Source organism: Episyrphus balteatus, chromosome 4, assembly GCF_945859705.1.
Source record: "Episyrphus balteatus chromosome 4, idEpiBalt1.1, whole genome shotgun sequence".
NCBI lineage: Eukaryota > Metazoa > Arthropoda > Insecta > Diptera > Syrphidae > Episyrphus > Episyrphus balteatus.
The window spans coordinates 66,867,563-66,881,043 of NC_079137.1; the positions used below are offsets into that span (position 1 = coordinate 66,867,563).

General features: G+C 30.6%; 1 protein-coding gene across 1 annotated transcript; it reads left to right on the top strand.

The window, feature by feature from the left end:
• The first annotated feature begins 376 nt into the window (after positions 1–376).
• On the top strand, positions 377–13,276 carry LOC129919624 (glutamate receptor ionotropic, delta-2). Its single transcript, XM_056000570.1, has 5 exons — positions 377–1,080; positions 7,481–7,820; positions 7,988–8,181; positions 12,316–12,617; positions 12,675–13,276. The coding sequence occupies exons 1-5, from the start codon at positions 658–660 to the stop codon at positions 13,264–13,266; spliced, it is 1,851 nt and encodes a 616-aa protein (XP_055856545.1). The 5' UTR covers positions 377–657; the 3' UTR covers positions 13,267–13,276.
• Positions 13,277–13,481: the final 205 nt, after the last annotated feature.

Sequence of the window (13,481 nt, forward strand, 5' to 3'; positions counted from 1 at the left end):
ACCACCTTCGGGACCTCTACAACACCCCCGCGCGCCATCTATACCTCAAGTCAACTACTATAAACATAATCTAGACAAAAAAATCAACTCCAGCTAATTACAAAGTAAACATTAAGCACACCACGCGAGTTGACTACAAATCATAAGTCATGAAGTGCACAATGTCCTGAGGCTAGGAAATGCAAAGTGTATCCAGGCTTTATCACCCTCTTAACCCTAACTATCTTCATAGACCCCTTTTTCTATCCCCCCAACAATCACACTTTCTCGCTTCATTTATTCCTCGTCCGTTTTTTGCCACCCTTTTCATGTGTGGATATCTATTTTTTTGTCACCAGGAGGACTGTGGGTAATCATTTCATAATAATTTGTAGTCAGTTTTTCTTTAGCCAACAATCGGTGCGGTTCTAAAAATCGGAAACGAGATTTTTTGAGAAGGTTTTGTTTTGAAAACCAATTTCGGGTCTAAAAACAAAACTTCCTTCCCTGGCACCTCTTTTATTTTTGGATTATGAAACGGTTCAAATTAAAATTGAATTTCAAATTTCCGAGTGAATTTGAAAAACGTTAAAACACCCAAAGTAGCAAGGATTACAACAGAAAAAAAAAAAATAAGACGACAACAAGGACGAAGGACGACGACAACAACAACAGATTATGGCTACAGGCTTTGATTTAATTTTATCAGCCATCCTCTGTTTCGGATGCAATACTACGGCCGAAGGCCAGACAACGGCTGTTGTCATACCCGTTGATGGTACTTCGGTTGCAGCTGTCTCACCTGACCTAAATAATGATGTCAGTTTTGCGATTTATCGAACCAAACGGGATCACATGGAGAAAATGAGAGAATATGTAAATGGCAATCATTTTCGCATTGCTACGGTTGAGGATTATCCATTGAGTTATACGCAAAAGAAGGCAGATGGCACTCTTGCCGGTCTAGGAGTTTCATTTGAGTTAATTGACTTTTTGGCCAAAAAATTTAATTTTACATATGAGGTGGTGGTGCCGCAGGGCAATATTATTGGCTCAACAGAGGATTATGATAATAGTTTGGTTGAAGTGCTCAATGATCAGGTATGGAAATGTAATGCCAATTAAAAGCCTTTTTCAAAAGAGTATGAAATATGTATATGTTTTGGTGAAGTTATTAGAAATGCAACAACTTTTAAAGACTTTCACAGGATTAAAAAGACATTAAGTTTTGATTAGTTTCTAGCTTTAAAATTTGGATATCTTGGAGAGACTTAAAGACTTTAAAGTTAAAATAAAGGACTATTCACGAATATACAAAAAAAAAAAAATTAACGTTAACAATTTACCGACGGCAAAACTGTTGTTAACTTTTTTCTTTATGAAAAAAAAAAAAACATAAAGATATACATATATTCCTCAATTAAAATTGCATGTTAGGAAAAGTATTGATGCGATCTCAAATTTGTTGTTTCATCTTTTGTGAACCATGGTCCATTGAACTAAAAAATAACTTTCATTAAACATTTTATTAGAAAGCTTGAAACTTTGCTTGGTACTTTTATTCTACTTAGTAATTTACATAAATTGACAAAGTGCATTCTTATAAAAAAAATATACTAAGGCCCCGTTTTTAATATTAAAATTTATTCTGAATTATTTTTTGGAGTAAACTATGAACTATTGAAAATCGTATTTTCAATTAATTTGGACAAAATGTTACTTGAAAAATTAATAAACGCTGAGCTAACGCATTTTTCGGGATTTCGAATATTTGTGGTTTTTTAAATTTTGATTGTTTTCAAATGTACATGACCGTAGAAAACTAAATTTTGAGGATTTCTACAATTTGTTTTGCAGATTTCCTATCCGATTTTTGTATTTCTCTTTATTTTTCTTTTACATTCAGATGCAAAAAGGTATCTTCGGACCAAAATCTCGAAACAAGTTTTGTTTAAGGATTTGAGTTCATATTGAGCATTTTGAGTACAAAAAAAAAAAAAAAAAAACAAATCTAATTTTTTTTTTAGATTTTCGAAAAAAACTAAGGTTAACCCCTTGCCGAAAAAATGCACTTTAAAAAAAATTTCTACAAATCCATTCAGTGAGGCATCGAAAGAAAGGTTACTTTGAACTCAATTTAAAAATACAAACCAAAAGTTCCATCGAGGTCTGCAACCTGATTTATTAGCAATCGAAATATTTTTGGATTTTGGAAGCATACATATATTTTTGGATCAAATTCTCGATACATACATGTTTTGAATTAAAGATATGAGTTCATTGCATACGAGTTCATTAGGCTCTCCATTTCTAGTTTACAGATGTTCTTTATAATTTCATATTTTCAAGTGGTAAATCCTTAAATATACTGGAATTTTTTTTTACAAACAAGAACCAGACTATTTTACTTCTAGGAACAGCTCTTTGCGTTGGTGATAATGCAAATGATCTTTCAGTTATTAAAAGATAAATTGTAATCACAATCCTTTGTAAAATTTTCAAATGTTTTTTCCTAGTGAAAAATAAACCTAAGAAAAAGTACGTATACGCCACAGTGACCATATGAAAATTTAGCTTGCTGTGGTTTTTTTTTCTTTTATTTGAAAATTTTTATCTCTCATTTATATTGTTTATGTGTTGTGAAAAACTCGAAAACTTTAAAAATGTTTTGATTACATTTACTTTCATGCTGTGTAGGTTAGGTATCTACACAGTACACACACAATCATGTTTCAGTGAAATCTCTATTTTTGTAGCGGATAAGACTTTGTTAGTTTTTTGTCGCTTTAGGATTTAATTTTTTATTTCATAATAGATTTAATATGAAATCAACAAAATAAATTTGTATTGTCAAAACTTTTCCGCATGCCTACCGTGGCGTGTTTCCGATTTTTCTACGTAAAAGTGTCATTTTTGTCAATATTAATAAAAAAAAAAATATTGGATAAATATCCATTTAACCAAAATAGTATTAAATAGTGGTTGCTACGGTCCTTAAAGATTACTATTATTATGTGAAATCAATACATGTCTTAGTTGTAACAATTTTGAAAAAAAAGGTAAATTCTTGTTTTTTTTTTTTGTAGTATTTGTATGCTAGTCAAAGAATTTATCAAAAATTTGTATTTAAAATTCAGACAATCATCATTTTTGTGGGCTATAAATCATTTTTTGAAATAAGAACGAACTCAAAATACGACCTGTAAGAATTTACACAAAATCTAGTAGAATTTATAAAACATCTTATTTATCGATTACGGTTTAATGCGGATCGGTTCAATTTCGACATTCTCCTTCGCAGATTCATTTTTAATGTTAAATATAATGGACCTAAAGGATCTTTTTTGCAAGTTGAACAAACAGAACTTACTTCGAATGGATTTTATTTTAGAATAATTTATAATTCTGAAAATCTCTGAAACATTAATCTGAATTAAATAAATTAATTTAATAATGATTTGAACAAGTAAATTATACAAAGTGTGTTTTTGTAAATACGAATGTTAAATTCAACATTTAATACTGTTTTTTGAGTATTTCAATGCAATGAGATTGTTTTGGTAAAGTTTTTTTTTCTATACGTGGATGTGGCTCTGACAGGAGTAAGCTAGAGCGATATTGACGTGATAAAAAACTAGTTAAACTTATCTTTTCTTACCTTTTCTTTTAAGGTTAGCATAAATAATTAGGCCGTGGTAACCGAAAAAATTATATCCTAAAATTACGTATACGCCATAGTGACCCTGCACAAATTAAAATATTTTTGCACTTGCTTCAATGGAAATTTAGGTGCGTTTAAGAATAATGACAGGAATTTATGGTGTGTGCCATCCTGTATGTTGAAAACTACAACAAAATAAAAAAAAACAAATTACGTTTAATGCCAATGATATATGTAGTTTGTTCTTGGTAAGGAAATACCAGGATTTTTTTTTATATATATCAAAATTAATTCGAATCATCAAACTACATAACGTAAGATGAAAATTTGTGAAAGAAAGTAAGAAAACAGTTTTGTAAACAGTTGGTATTGAGGTGGCCAACAATCTGTCAAAAATCCTGAAGTTTCCTTCGTTTCACAGGCTGGTTTTAAGGTCAAAAAAAATGTATACATATCTTTGAAACAGTAGGTTTACGCTTGCTAGTCCCTTTGACAAAAGTAAATTTTTGTACCCCAATGCCGCCGCAAAAGAATTATAACTTCAAAAATAAGAGTTTAAAAACCATCCAATTTTATCTGAATTACATGAGATTACATGTGAGAATTTGAAATGTTGTTATGTATTTCTAAATCGTGAGTGATACAAGAAATATCAAAAACCAATTTTTGAGAATACATAGTATTACCCATTTAAATTTATTAATAGAAAAAAAAAATTGTATACGCCACAGCCAGTATAGCTAACCTATAAAATTTTCTTCGATTTTTGAGAATAAAGTATAAAATGAAAGTAGATGTAATAAAAAGTAAATATAATCAGCATTTATGCGTCAAAGGCACTTATTAACACAATTACGAAAATACAATCGTTATCCTTAAGAAAATAGGAAATAAAAGTAAAAATAACAAGCCCTTAAACGTGATACAATCTGTGAATCTATTGATATTTATTTTTTATTTCAAATTCAAGAATAAAAATTGACAAAAGCAATTTTGCATTCATGAGCACAAATGTTAACTTTTTAGGCTGACATAATGCTGTTTACTTCTAATTGTGCTTACAAATATTGCAAACAAATGGTAGTTTTACAATTTATGAGTTTAGTTAAAGTGTTCTTTTGCTGAACATTTTCAATTGATCTCTTAACTTGGTACTGGCGAGTAATATTTTATGTTTCTATATCGAAATAAAAACCAGGTAAATCCTAAAATATTCTGATTTTTTTTTTTTTTTTGACAAAAAAAAACCAGACTATTTTACTTCTAGGATCAGCTCTATGCGTTGGCGATAATGCATATGATTGTCCAGTTATTTAAAGATACATTTTAGTCACAATCCTTTTGTAAAATGTGCAAATAACAAAGATTTTTTTTTTGTTCAATGAAAAATAAATTACAGAAAAAGTACGTATACGCCACAGCGACCATATAAAAATTGTGCCTTTTATTTTTCATTTGAGAATTTTGATCTCTCATTCATGTTGTTTATGTGTTGTGAAGAACTAGTGAGTGTTACGGTCCTTTAAGATTACTATTATTATGTGAAATCAATACATGTCTTAGTTGTATCAATTTTGAAAAAAAAGGTACCTAAATTCTTGTTTTTTTTTAGGATTTGTATGCATAAAAGTAGTCAAAGAATTTATCAAAAATATGTATTTAAAATTCAGACAATCATCATTTTTGTGGGCTATAAATCATTTCTTGAAATAAGAACGAACTCAAAATACGACCTATAAGAATTTACACAAAATCTAGTAGAATTTAGAAAAAATCTTATTTATCGATTACGGTTTAATGCGGATCGGTTCAATTTCGACATTCTCCTTCGCAGATTCATTTTTAATGTTAAATATAATGGACCTAAAGGATCTTTTATTACTGGCGAGTAATATTTTATGTTTCTATATCGAAATAAAAACCAGAATAGTTTTAAGATAGAGTAGGTACCCAACTTTTAAACGACAATTTAGATCAAACTTCGACTTAATAAAGATGGCAGATAGACGGGAAACTATTTAGGTTTGAAATTTAAGACATAAGTAGGTACCTGCAAGGGCAACGAATACTTTCGTATGTTGCTCACTATTTGAATTTATTTTTTCACAGTTTCACAGCTTAAAACAAAATCAAAGGGCAATAAGTTTGAATCAAAGTACTAAGTTTAAAAGAATGTCTAAGGTTCAATTTATTCACCCTCCATTAAATTTAAAGTCGCCATTTAAAAGGGGAAATTTTAAAATTCCTAAGCGAATTGACAGTTTTTCCAATTTTTAATTGGGACTTTAATCGAGAGTGAATAAATTAGGGCTAAGGCAATTTAAGAATCCTCATTATAGTCTAAGAGTCCACAGCAAATTTTTGGAGTGGAGGTTTAACCAAAATGTGAGTATGCAGTTTTATAGCCTTATGCGAATTCAAAAGTCTGGCAGCTTTAAATTGCGGCTTTATATGGTTTTTGAGAGGTTAAATATCGCAAGTTTAAATTAAGAAGTATTAAATTAATAATAATTTAATTTATAAAAAAAATTCGGAATATGAAGACTGACGCTTTGTCATTTTCTCAAAGCCTGAAGATATCAATCTTGACGATACGATCAATAGAACTCAAGATATAAGCTGTTTAAGCGGCTTTGTTTTGGAGACTTTTCGGTTTAATTTTTTGTTTATTTTTTTTACTCAGAACTCTCCAAAAATAGAGCTGATATAGTAAGTTTAAGAAGCTTATATCTTGAGTTCTATAAGTCGCATCGCCGAGATTGATATATTTAAGATTAGGAAACGACAGAGCATCAGTCCTTATATTTAGAATGTGAATTTGTGTTAATTTAGCCAATTCACATTTATTGGAAAACTCGTGGTATTTAACCTCACGAAAACCATATAAGGTCGCGATTAAAAGTTGCCAGACTTTTGAATAAAACTGCTATAAAACTGCATTCTCACACTCCCAAAATTTGCTGTGGGCTCTTGGTCTATTACTAATCAGCGCAATACTCGTCAGTGAACTTTTGTTTTAAACTTTGACATCATTTGTTATAATTATGTACCTATTTCTAATTGACTTTTTTAATGTTGATTTAATTTGTTATAATTTCCCGATTTTTTGAAGCTTAGTCTAGTTTTAATGTTTGTAAAGGGTATTCATGCCACATCTTTATCAATATCAACTAAAAAAAAACATTAAGTAGAAAACGTTGTTAACAAACTATGTATTAGATTTTTAAGAGGAAATTTTATACTGAAAGTGAAAGTAAAAAACTATAGATTGTTTGCGTGGTAAATGTGAAAAACTTTAAATAAATGTATAATGATGGCACATTAATTAACTTAAAACAAGGTGATAATATGACTGCAAGCTTTGGATTTCAGCTTTCTTTTATGAAACATAGATTGAGTGTTTTTTTTTTTTGGTTTAACGAGACCGAGGCTTCATTTACACGAGTGACACGCCAGCATATTGGCCAGAAATAAGTTATTTTTGTCATACGATTAAGACATTAAATGGCTAAAATTGGACAACATTCCTTGCAAGTTGTCACTCGTGTAAATATAGCATGAGAAGGTTTAAATGTTGCATGATCAAACCAGGGTTTGTTTCCATTTTGTGATGTTATTAGAGTTTTTGTCAAATTGTCAGGAAACATATGCACATGTCATTTGTGCATTTAGAGACATTTCTACAATTCGTCTATTTCTAATGTCCGTACTAAAAAAAAAACCTTTACTGAACTAACATTCACGAAGAATTTAAATCAAATTAAAAAAAAACTATAATAAAACAATTTTATCTGATAAATGCATTTCTATTTTCATGTTTTTTTTTTTTTTCTCTTTTAGAAAGCCGATTTAGCAGCAGCATTTTTACCCCTCCTAGCTGACGCCCGAAACTTTATTTCCTATTCGACCACAATTCTAGATGAAGGAGAATGGATAATGATAATGCAACGTCCCAATGAATCAGCCACTGGTTCAGGTCTATTGGCTCCATTCGAATTCTGGGTATGGATTCTAATATTCATTTCCTTGCTGGCTGTTGGACCAATCATCTACGTCCTCATCATAATACGAAATAAAATAACTGGTGACGACTCTCAACAACCATATTCTCTAGGACATTGTGCTTGGTTTGTGTATGGGGCACTCATGAAACAGGGTAGCACCCTTTCCCCAATAGCAGGTAACAAAACAAACGAAAAAAAAAAAAAACTTCCAACAATCATATTCAATCAAAATTGTATGTTTGAATAAAAAATTAAACTCCTGAACCCATTTAATTTGGATTTTATATTCTCCACATCAGCACTCACTATACTAAAATAAACACATGAACCATTTTCATTTTAGATTCGACGCGTTTACTCTTCGCAACATGGTGGATTTTTATCACCATTCTAACATCATTTTATACCGCAAATTTAACTGCTTTCCTCACGCTATCCAAGTTCACGTTGCCCTTCAATACGGTCAGTGATATTCTGGCTAAGCAAAAGCACTTTGTTACTCCACGAGGTGGTGGAATTGAGTATTCTATAAAAAATGTAAGTAATGTCTGGAAGTCTGTGTTGTATAGGTATGTGATGATAAAGAAAATGAACATAATCAAAATTATATTATTAATTACATTTTTTTACTCGTTTCATCGATATAATATTGTCTCTTGAGGAATAAAAAATATTAATTTAGATGAATTTAAGAAATTCACTTTTTTATTTGTAAAAGGCATTATGTTATTGTATGTATCTGGGAGCTTAAATTTATGAAGCACTTATCAAATTAAATAAGCATATTATGCTTTGTACCTACCTATTTTTTGTGGATACTAATTTAAGGTATTTTCACACCTTGAATTTGACATGTAGGAACCCAGTTTAACATACTTGAAAAATTGTCTGTATAAACGCAATCTGCTCAAACTAAAAATATGTATCAGTTAAAGAATGAACCTAACTGATACCGAATTCCAATATACATGTACATATTTAAAATATTTCCCGGGAAAAATTACGCCAACTTACGTGGATCACATTCTGCCTTATTGTAAGTTTCACGTGAACAAGATTCCAACCAGGGAAAAATTGAATTTTACTTTTTTGTGATTTCAGTGGGAAATATTTTTCATGTGAAATGCGAAATAATCGACAGTACTTTTTCCATTAAGTTTTGGTTGAACAACAAACCGGTTTAGCGAAATTCCTAGAACTCAAAATAGTTTTTAAAATTCAGGACTAACAAAAAAAAATTCAAGCAAAAATAGACGTGATAATTTTAATAGGGTTGATACTCACTAGGGTGTCCGTTATTTCCCAAAGTGATGTTTTCGGGGGAGACACCCCCTAGATCGAAAGTTTAGGGCCTAAATAAGAGGAATTTAGCAAAAAAAAATTTTTTGGAGGTCATTAACCCGTGCCTCTAGGGTCATACTTTCCCCATACAAATTTGTATGGGAAATTTTTAACTCATACATACAATTTTTTTTCTCTTACGTTAAATCATCTTTTTTTCAAATGTTTGATAATTCTGGTTGGAAAACAGTTACTTTAAAAGATCACATTCAAAATTTTCCAGTAAAATAATTTTTTTTAATTTTCGGAAAAAAATAAATTTAAACGTATGAAAACGGCAAAAATTTCAAATAAAAATTTAAAAAACTAAATTTTTTGATTTATACACACATTTTTGAATGCAATATTTGAAAATATTTAAAAACCAATAAAACTGCATCAAAAATTGTGTGATAGGAGGTGTACTTTAAGAATAATAAAATAAAACGTAAAAGCAAAAACTACGAAAACAGCTAATAATTTCAAAAATAAAATATAATTTTTAACGGGAAATTTTGACTGTGATCTTTTAAAGTAACTGTTTTCTAACCAGAAACCTTATTGTAAGTAAGAAAATTTTGAATGTGATCTCTTAAAGGACACCCTAATACTCACCACGCTTTAATTCCCCTATCTTGGTTCAAAACATTGCAATAGCCATACCAAGCGCACAGCAGATGCTACCTCAATGTGCCATTGTATTTTATTTAATCGTGTTAGGGGGATCATTCCGTAATTATTAAAATGATAATCAAAAAGACGATAATTGTTTCACAGTTTGAGAACCTTTAAAGCTATTTGAAATCATATCTGATGCAATATTTCCTAAACAGTCTATATAAATAGAAGTATTTAAATCTTACAAGTCGTATTAATCAAGGTGACCTAATAGTTGCTTCTTAATCCGGTGGCCGAGGTTCTCCTTCCGAAATATTGGATTTTATAAAAGTATTTAGAAATTTATTACAATCACCGATCAAATTGCAAACTCCACAAACAAAACAAAATAATGATAAATTTCTATACAAATAACCATAATGTTACACATTTTAAAATAATATAAAATGGTTATTTGTAGAAATTACTCATTATTTTTTTTTTTGTTTGTGGAGTTTGCAATTTGATCGGTGATTGGAATAAATTCCTAACACTTTTATAAAAATAACCAACCCGTGATATTTACAGAATTAAGTATCACAGGTAACCCGTGATACTTACAAGTTACGGTTATACTTAATAAGCCAACCCTTGATACTCACTGGAGTAACATACGATAGACTTACCGTAGCATCCCATGAAACTTATCGGCACGTGATATTTACCAGATAAACCTCTGTGATACTTCTCGGATGAGCAACCCGTGATACTTACCACCCCAACTTCTGTTACTTATTGAGAAAATCCATGATACTTACCGAGAAAAGTATCTTAGGATATCTATGAAGAGTGATAATTTTTGTTGACTAAACTGACTAACCTTTAAATAGTAGTAGTTTTACTTGTAATTTTGCAATTCAGTTGTGCTTTTTGCTTCCAAATTTGACAACAATACATCATTAAGTGCGATCTTAATTATAACAGGATGGTAGTGGAGACAATTAGTTCGTGGATAAGACCAGATTGTCCGCATGGAAGCAGTCCTAGATCTAAATGCCCAACGCTGTTTTGCCGAAACCGCGGATTATGAGGAAGAATCTGTTATGATATAGGGTGGTATATTAATTGAAAAATAAGCGAGATGGTTTTTTGTCTGCACAGAGAAAAAGATTACCTAAAATAAAGCAGATTTCTGTATTGTTTTTTGCCAACTTTTCACATAATGTCATCCTATCGGAGAAAAGACCCCCTAAAATTAAGCGGATTTCTGCATGGTTTTTTTGCTATGATGCCTTCTGTCTTAAATCAAGCGGAAATCCAATTAATTTAAGATGAAGATCTTCTTATTTTTTTGATAATATGATTCACATCTTATATTGAGGGGATTTCCGCTTGATTTAGGCCGTGTGTGATTGCGTTAAATTGTTAACACCGTGTAAAATTTTTGACACTATTGAGGTGAATACAAAATTTTCAGCTGTTAAAAATTTATTGAGCTCTGGGACCTGGTTAAATTTGAGTTAAATTTTTTTTGCAGATGGTTTTGTTTTTTTTTTTTTTTTTTTATTAAAAAGGAGTATCATGGCAGAAAAAAAGCAGACAAAATTTTAAACAATAATCCATACAGTTGAAATTTTTTGTATTAACCTCAATAGTGTCAAAAAATTTACACGGTGTTAACTATTTAACGCAATTCACACACGGCCTTAAGACAAAATTCATCTTAGCAAAAAAAAAAACCATGCAGAAATCCGCTTAATATTAGGTGGTTTTTTCCCCGATAGGATGACATTATATGAAAAGTTAGGGCCACAAATCTAGGTCTATTAATAATATATTAATATCAGCAGTGTGGTAGATGAAAAATGGATGAGGAGATGTAATGAAGACTAAGAAGGCGAATAAAAAAACTCTTAACCTAAAAACTGCACTTGATTTTGTCTTAAATGTTTATTTTTACAGCAACTTTTTGTTAAGATTTCACTCAGTTTTTTGTTAGATGTTTCCAAATTTATGACTACCTCCTAACGTAGGTACTGAAGTAATTTTTGCTTTAAAGGCTTGATTTGAAGCTAAGAATCAAGCCTTTTAACGGTAACATAGTCTTAAATGCGGCATTGGGTCAAAATGCTGCTTTTTTAAATAAGAATTTTAACACCGACCCCAAATAACATTAAACCAAAAGGTCTACATTTGAATTTGAGTGTAATTCGGAATATAACTCAAGTTTAAGTTTATCCTTGTTTTAAATGTTTAACCTAAGCTTAACAACCCTATAAATTCAATAGAATTTTTATTTCTTTACTTAATTATGTTAACCAATTCTAGTTTTCTAACGAAACCAGAGTTTTATTATCAAGGTTCTGCCTTGGTTTAAGTATTTACTTGCTGATTACACCTGTGTTTTAACTCTGATTCATATACTTGGCCATTTTAAACTTTATGTATGTACCTTGAATTAGAACTTCAGCTATACCGTCAATTTCCAGAATAATATAACAATTGTAGAACTACACATCAAATAATTGTACAACTTGTTCTAAAACTAAAAGAAAAGCAGTGTGACAACAATTTAACTTGCCTAATTTGATTGAAAACTAACGATACTCTGTAGTTATCAATTATTAAAATTTTATGGCCGCAATATAAGAATTCCTTGTATCTGTTGCTTTTTAACTTTGTATAACCATCTAGAATGAGAATATATTATTTTATTTTTTATATAAACAATAAAGGTATTATTTTTTTTCCTAGACAAATGAGAGCCTTTCAATTCTAAGCAACATGGTCTTAAATAACCGAGCAACATTCACTGAAAACGAAAACGACACCATTACACTAACAACCTTTGTTGAAAAATATGGTTACGTCTTTGTTCGAGATCGTCCAGCAATTCATCATCTCCTCTATCTAGACTATCGTTATCGCAAGTCAATTAGTTTTGATAATGAAAAAATTCACTGTCCATTTGCCATGGCTAAGGAACCATTTTTGAAGAAGAAACGAGCTTTTGCCTACCCATTTATGTCCAATTTGAGTACACTCTTTGACCCAGAGTAAGATTTATAACTTATATCCTTTTGACACTTTTGTATTCCTGTTTTTTTTTACAGACTTCTTAACTTGGTTGAATCAGGAATAATCAAACATCTTTTGGCCAAGGGTTTACCAAATGCCGAAATCTGCCCCCAGGACTTGGGCGGTACTGAACGTCAATTACAAAATGGAGATCTCATGATGACCTATTACATTATGATTGCTGGATTTGTTACATCAATTGTGGTCTTTACCACAGAAATGCTATTCAGATTTATAAACCAGCGACAGGCTAACAAAAATATGATTATTGGCTCGAATGGTCTACAACGTTCGTCTAATATGCGTTTGCATGGATGGGCTGCTGGTAGAAGTAACAGAGAAAGTATGGGCAATCGTTTGAATGAGGGAATTATATTGAGCAATGTTACACCACCGCCAGCATATGCTAGCATTTTCAAGCACAACAAGAACGCAGTGGTCGATATGAATAAATGGAAACAGGCGGTTTCGAGGAATCAGGATGAGTATAATGAGTCAAAGGGTGGTGTTAGGAGGCTAATAAATGGTCGTGATTATATGGTTTATAAGAATACAAATGGTATCAATCAATTGGTACCTGTTCGAGCACCGTCAGCGACTCTTTTTCAATATTCGTACACAGAGTAGATTTAACATTGTACTCGTAAACATTTGTCGACGTTTGTTTTGAGAGTCGAATTTGTTTTTATAATATTTGAATTAAATGATTTTTAAAACTTTTGTTGTGTTATTGTGATGTCTTTTCTAATGCCCTATTATCTTATGAAATAAAGTTTCTATTTTTGTGTATTCGTTTGAAAGGATTTTTAAATTATTTGAGAGTTGAAAAATATAAAGGGCTG

Excerpts from the sequence above, each read along its gene's own strand:
- LOC129919624 (XM_056000570.1), top strand. The coding sequence starts at position 658 with ATGGCTACAGGCTTTGATTTAATTTTATCAGCCATCCTCTGTTTCGGA. Across the intron at positions 1,081-7,480 it reads TTGAAGTGCTCAATGATCAG|AAAGCCGATTTAGCAGCAGC; the intron begins GTATGGAAATGT and ends TTTCTCTTTTAG. Across the intron at positions 7,821-7,987 it reads CACCCTTTCCCCAATAGCAG|ATTCGACGCGTTTACTCTTC; the intron begins GTAACAAAACAA and ends TTTTCATTTTAG.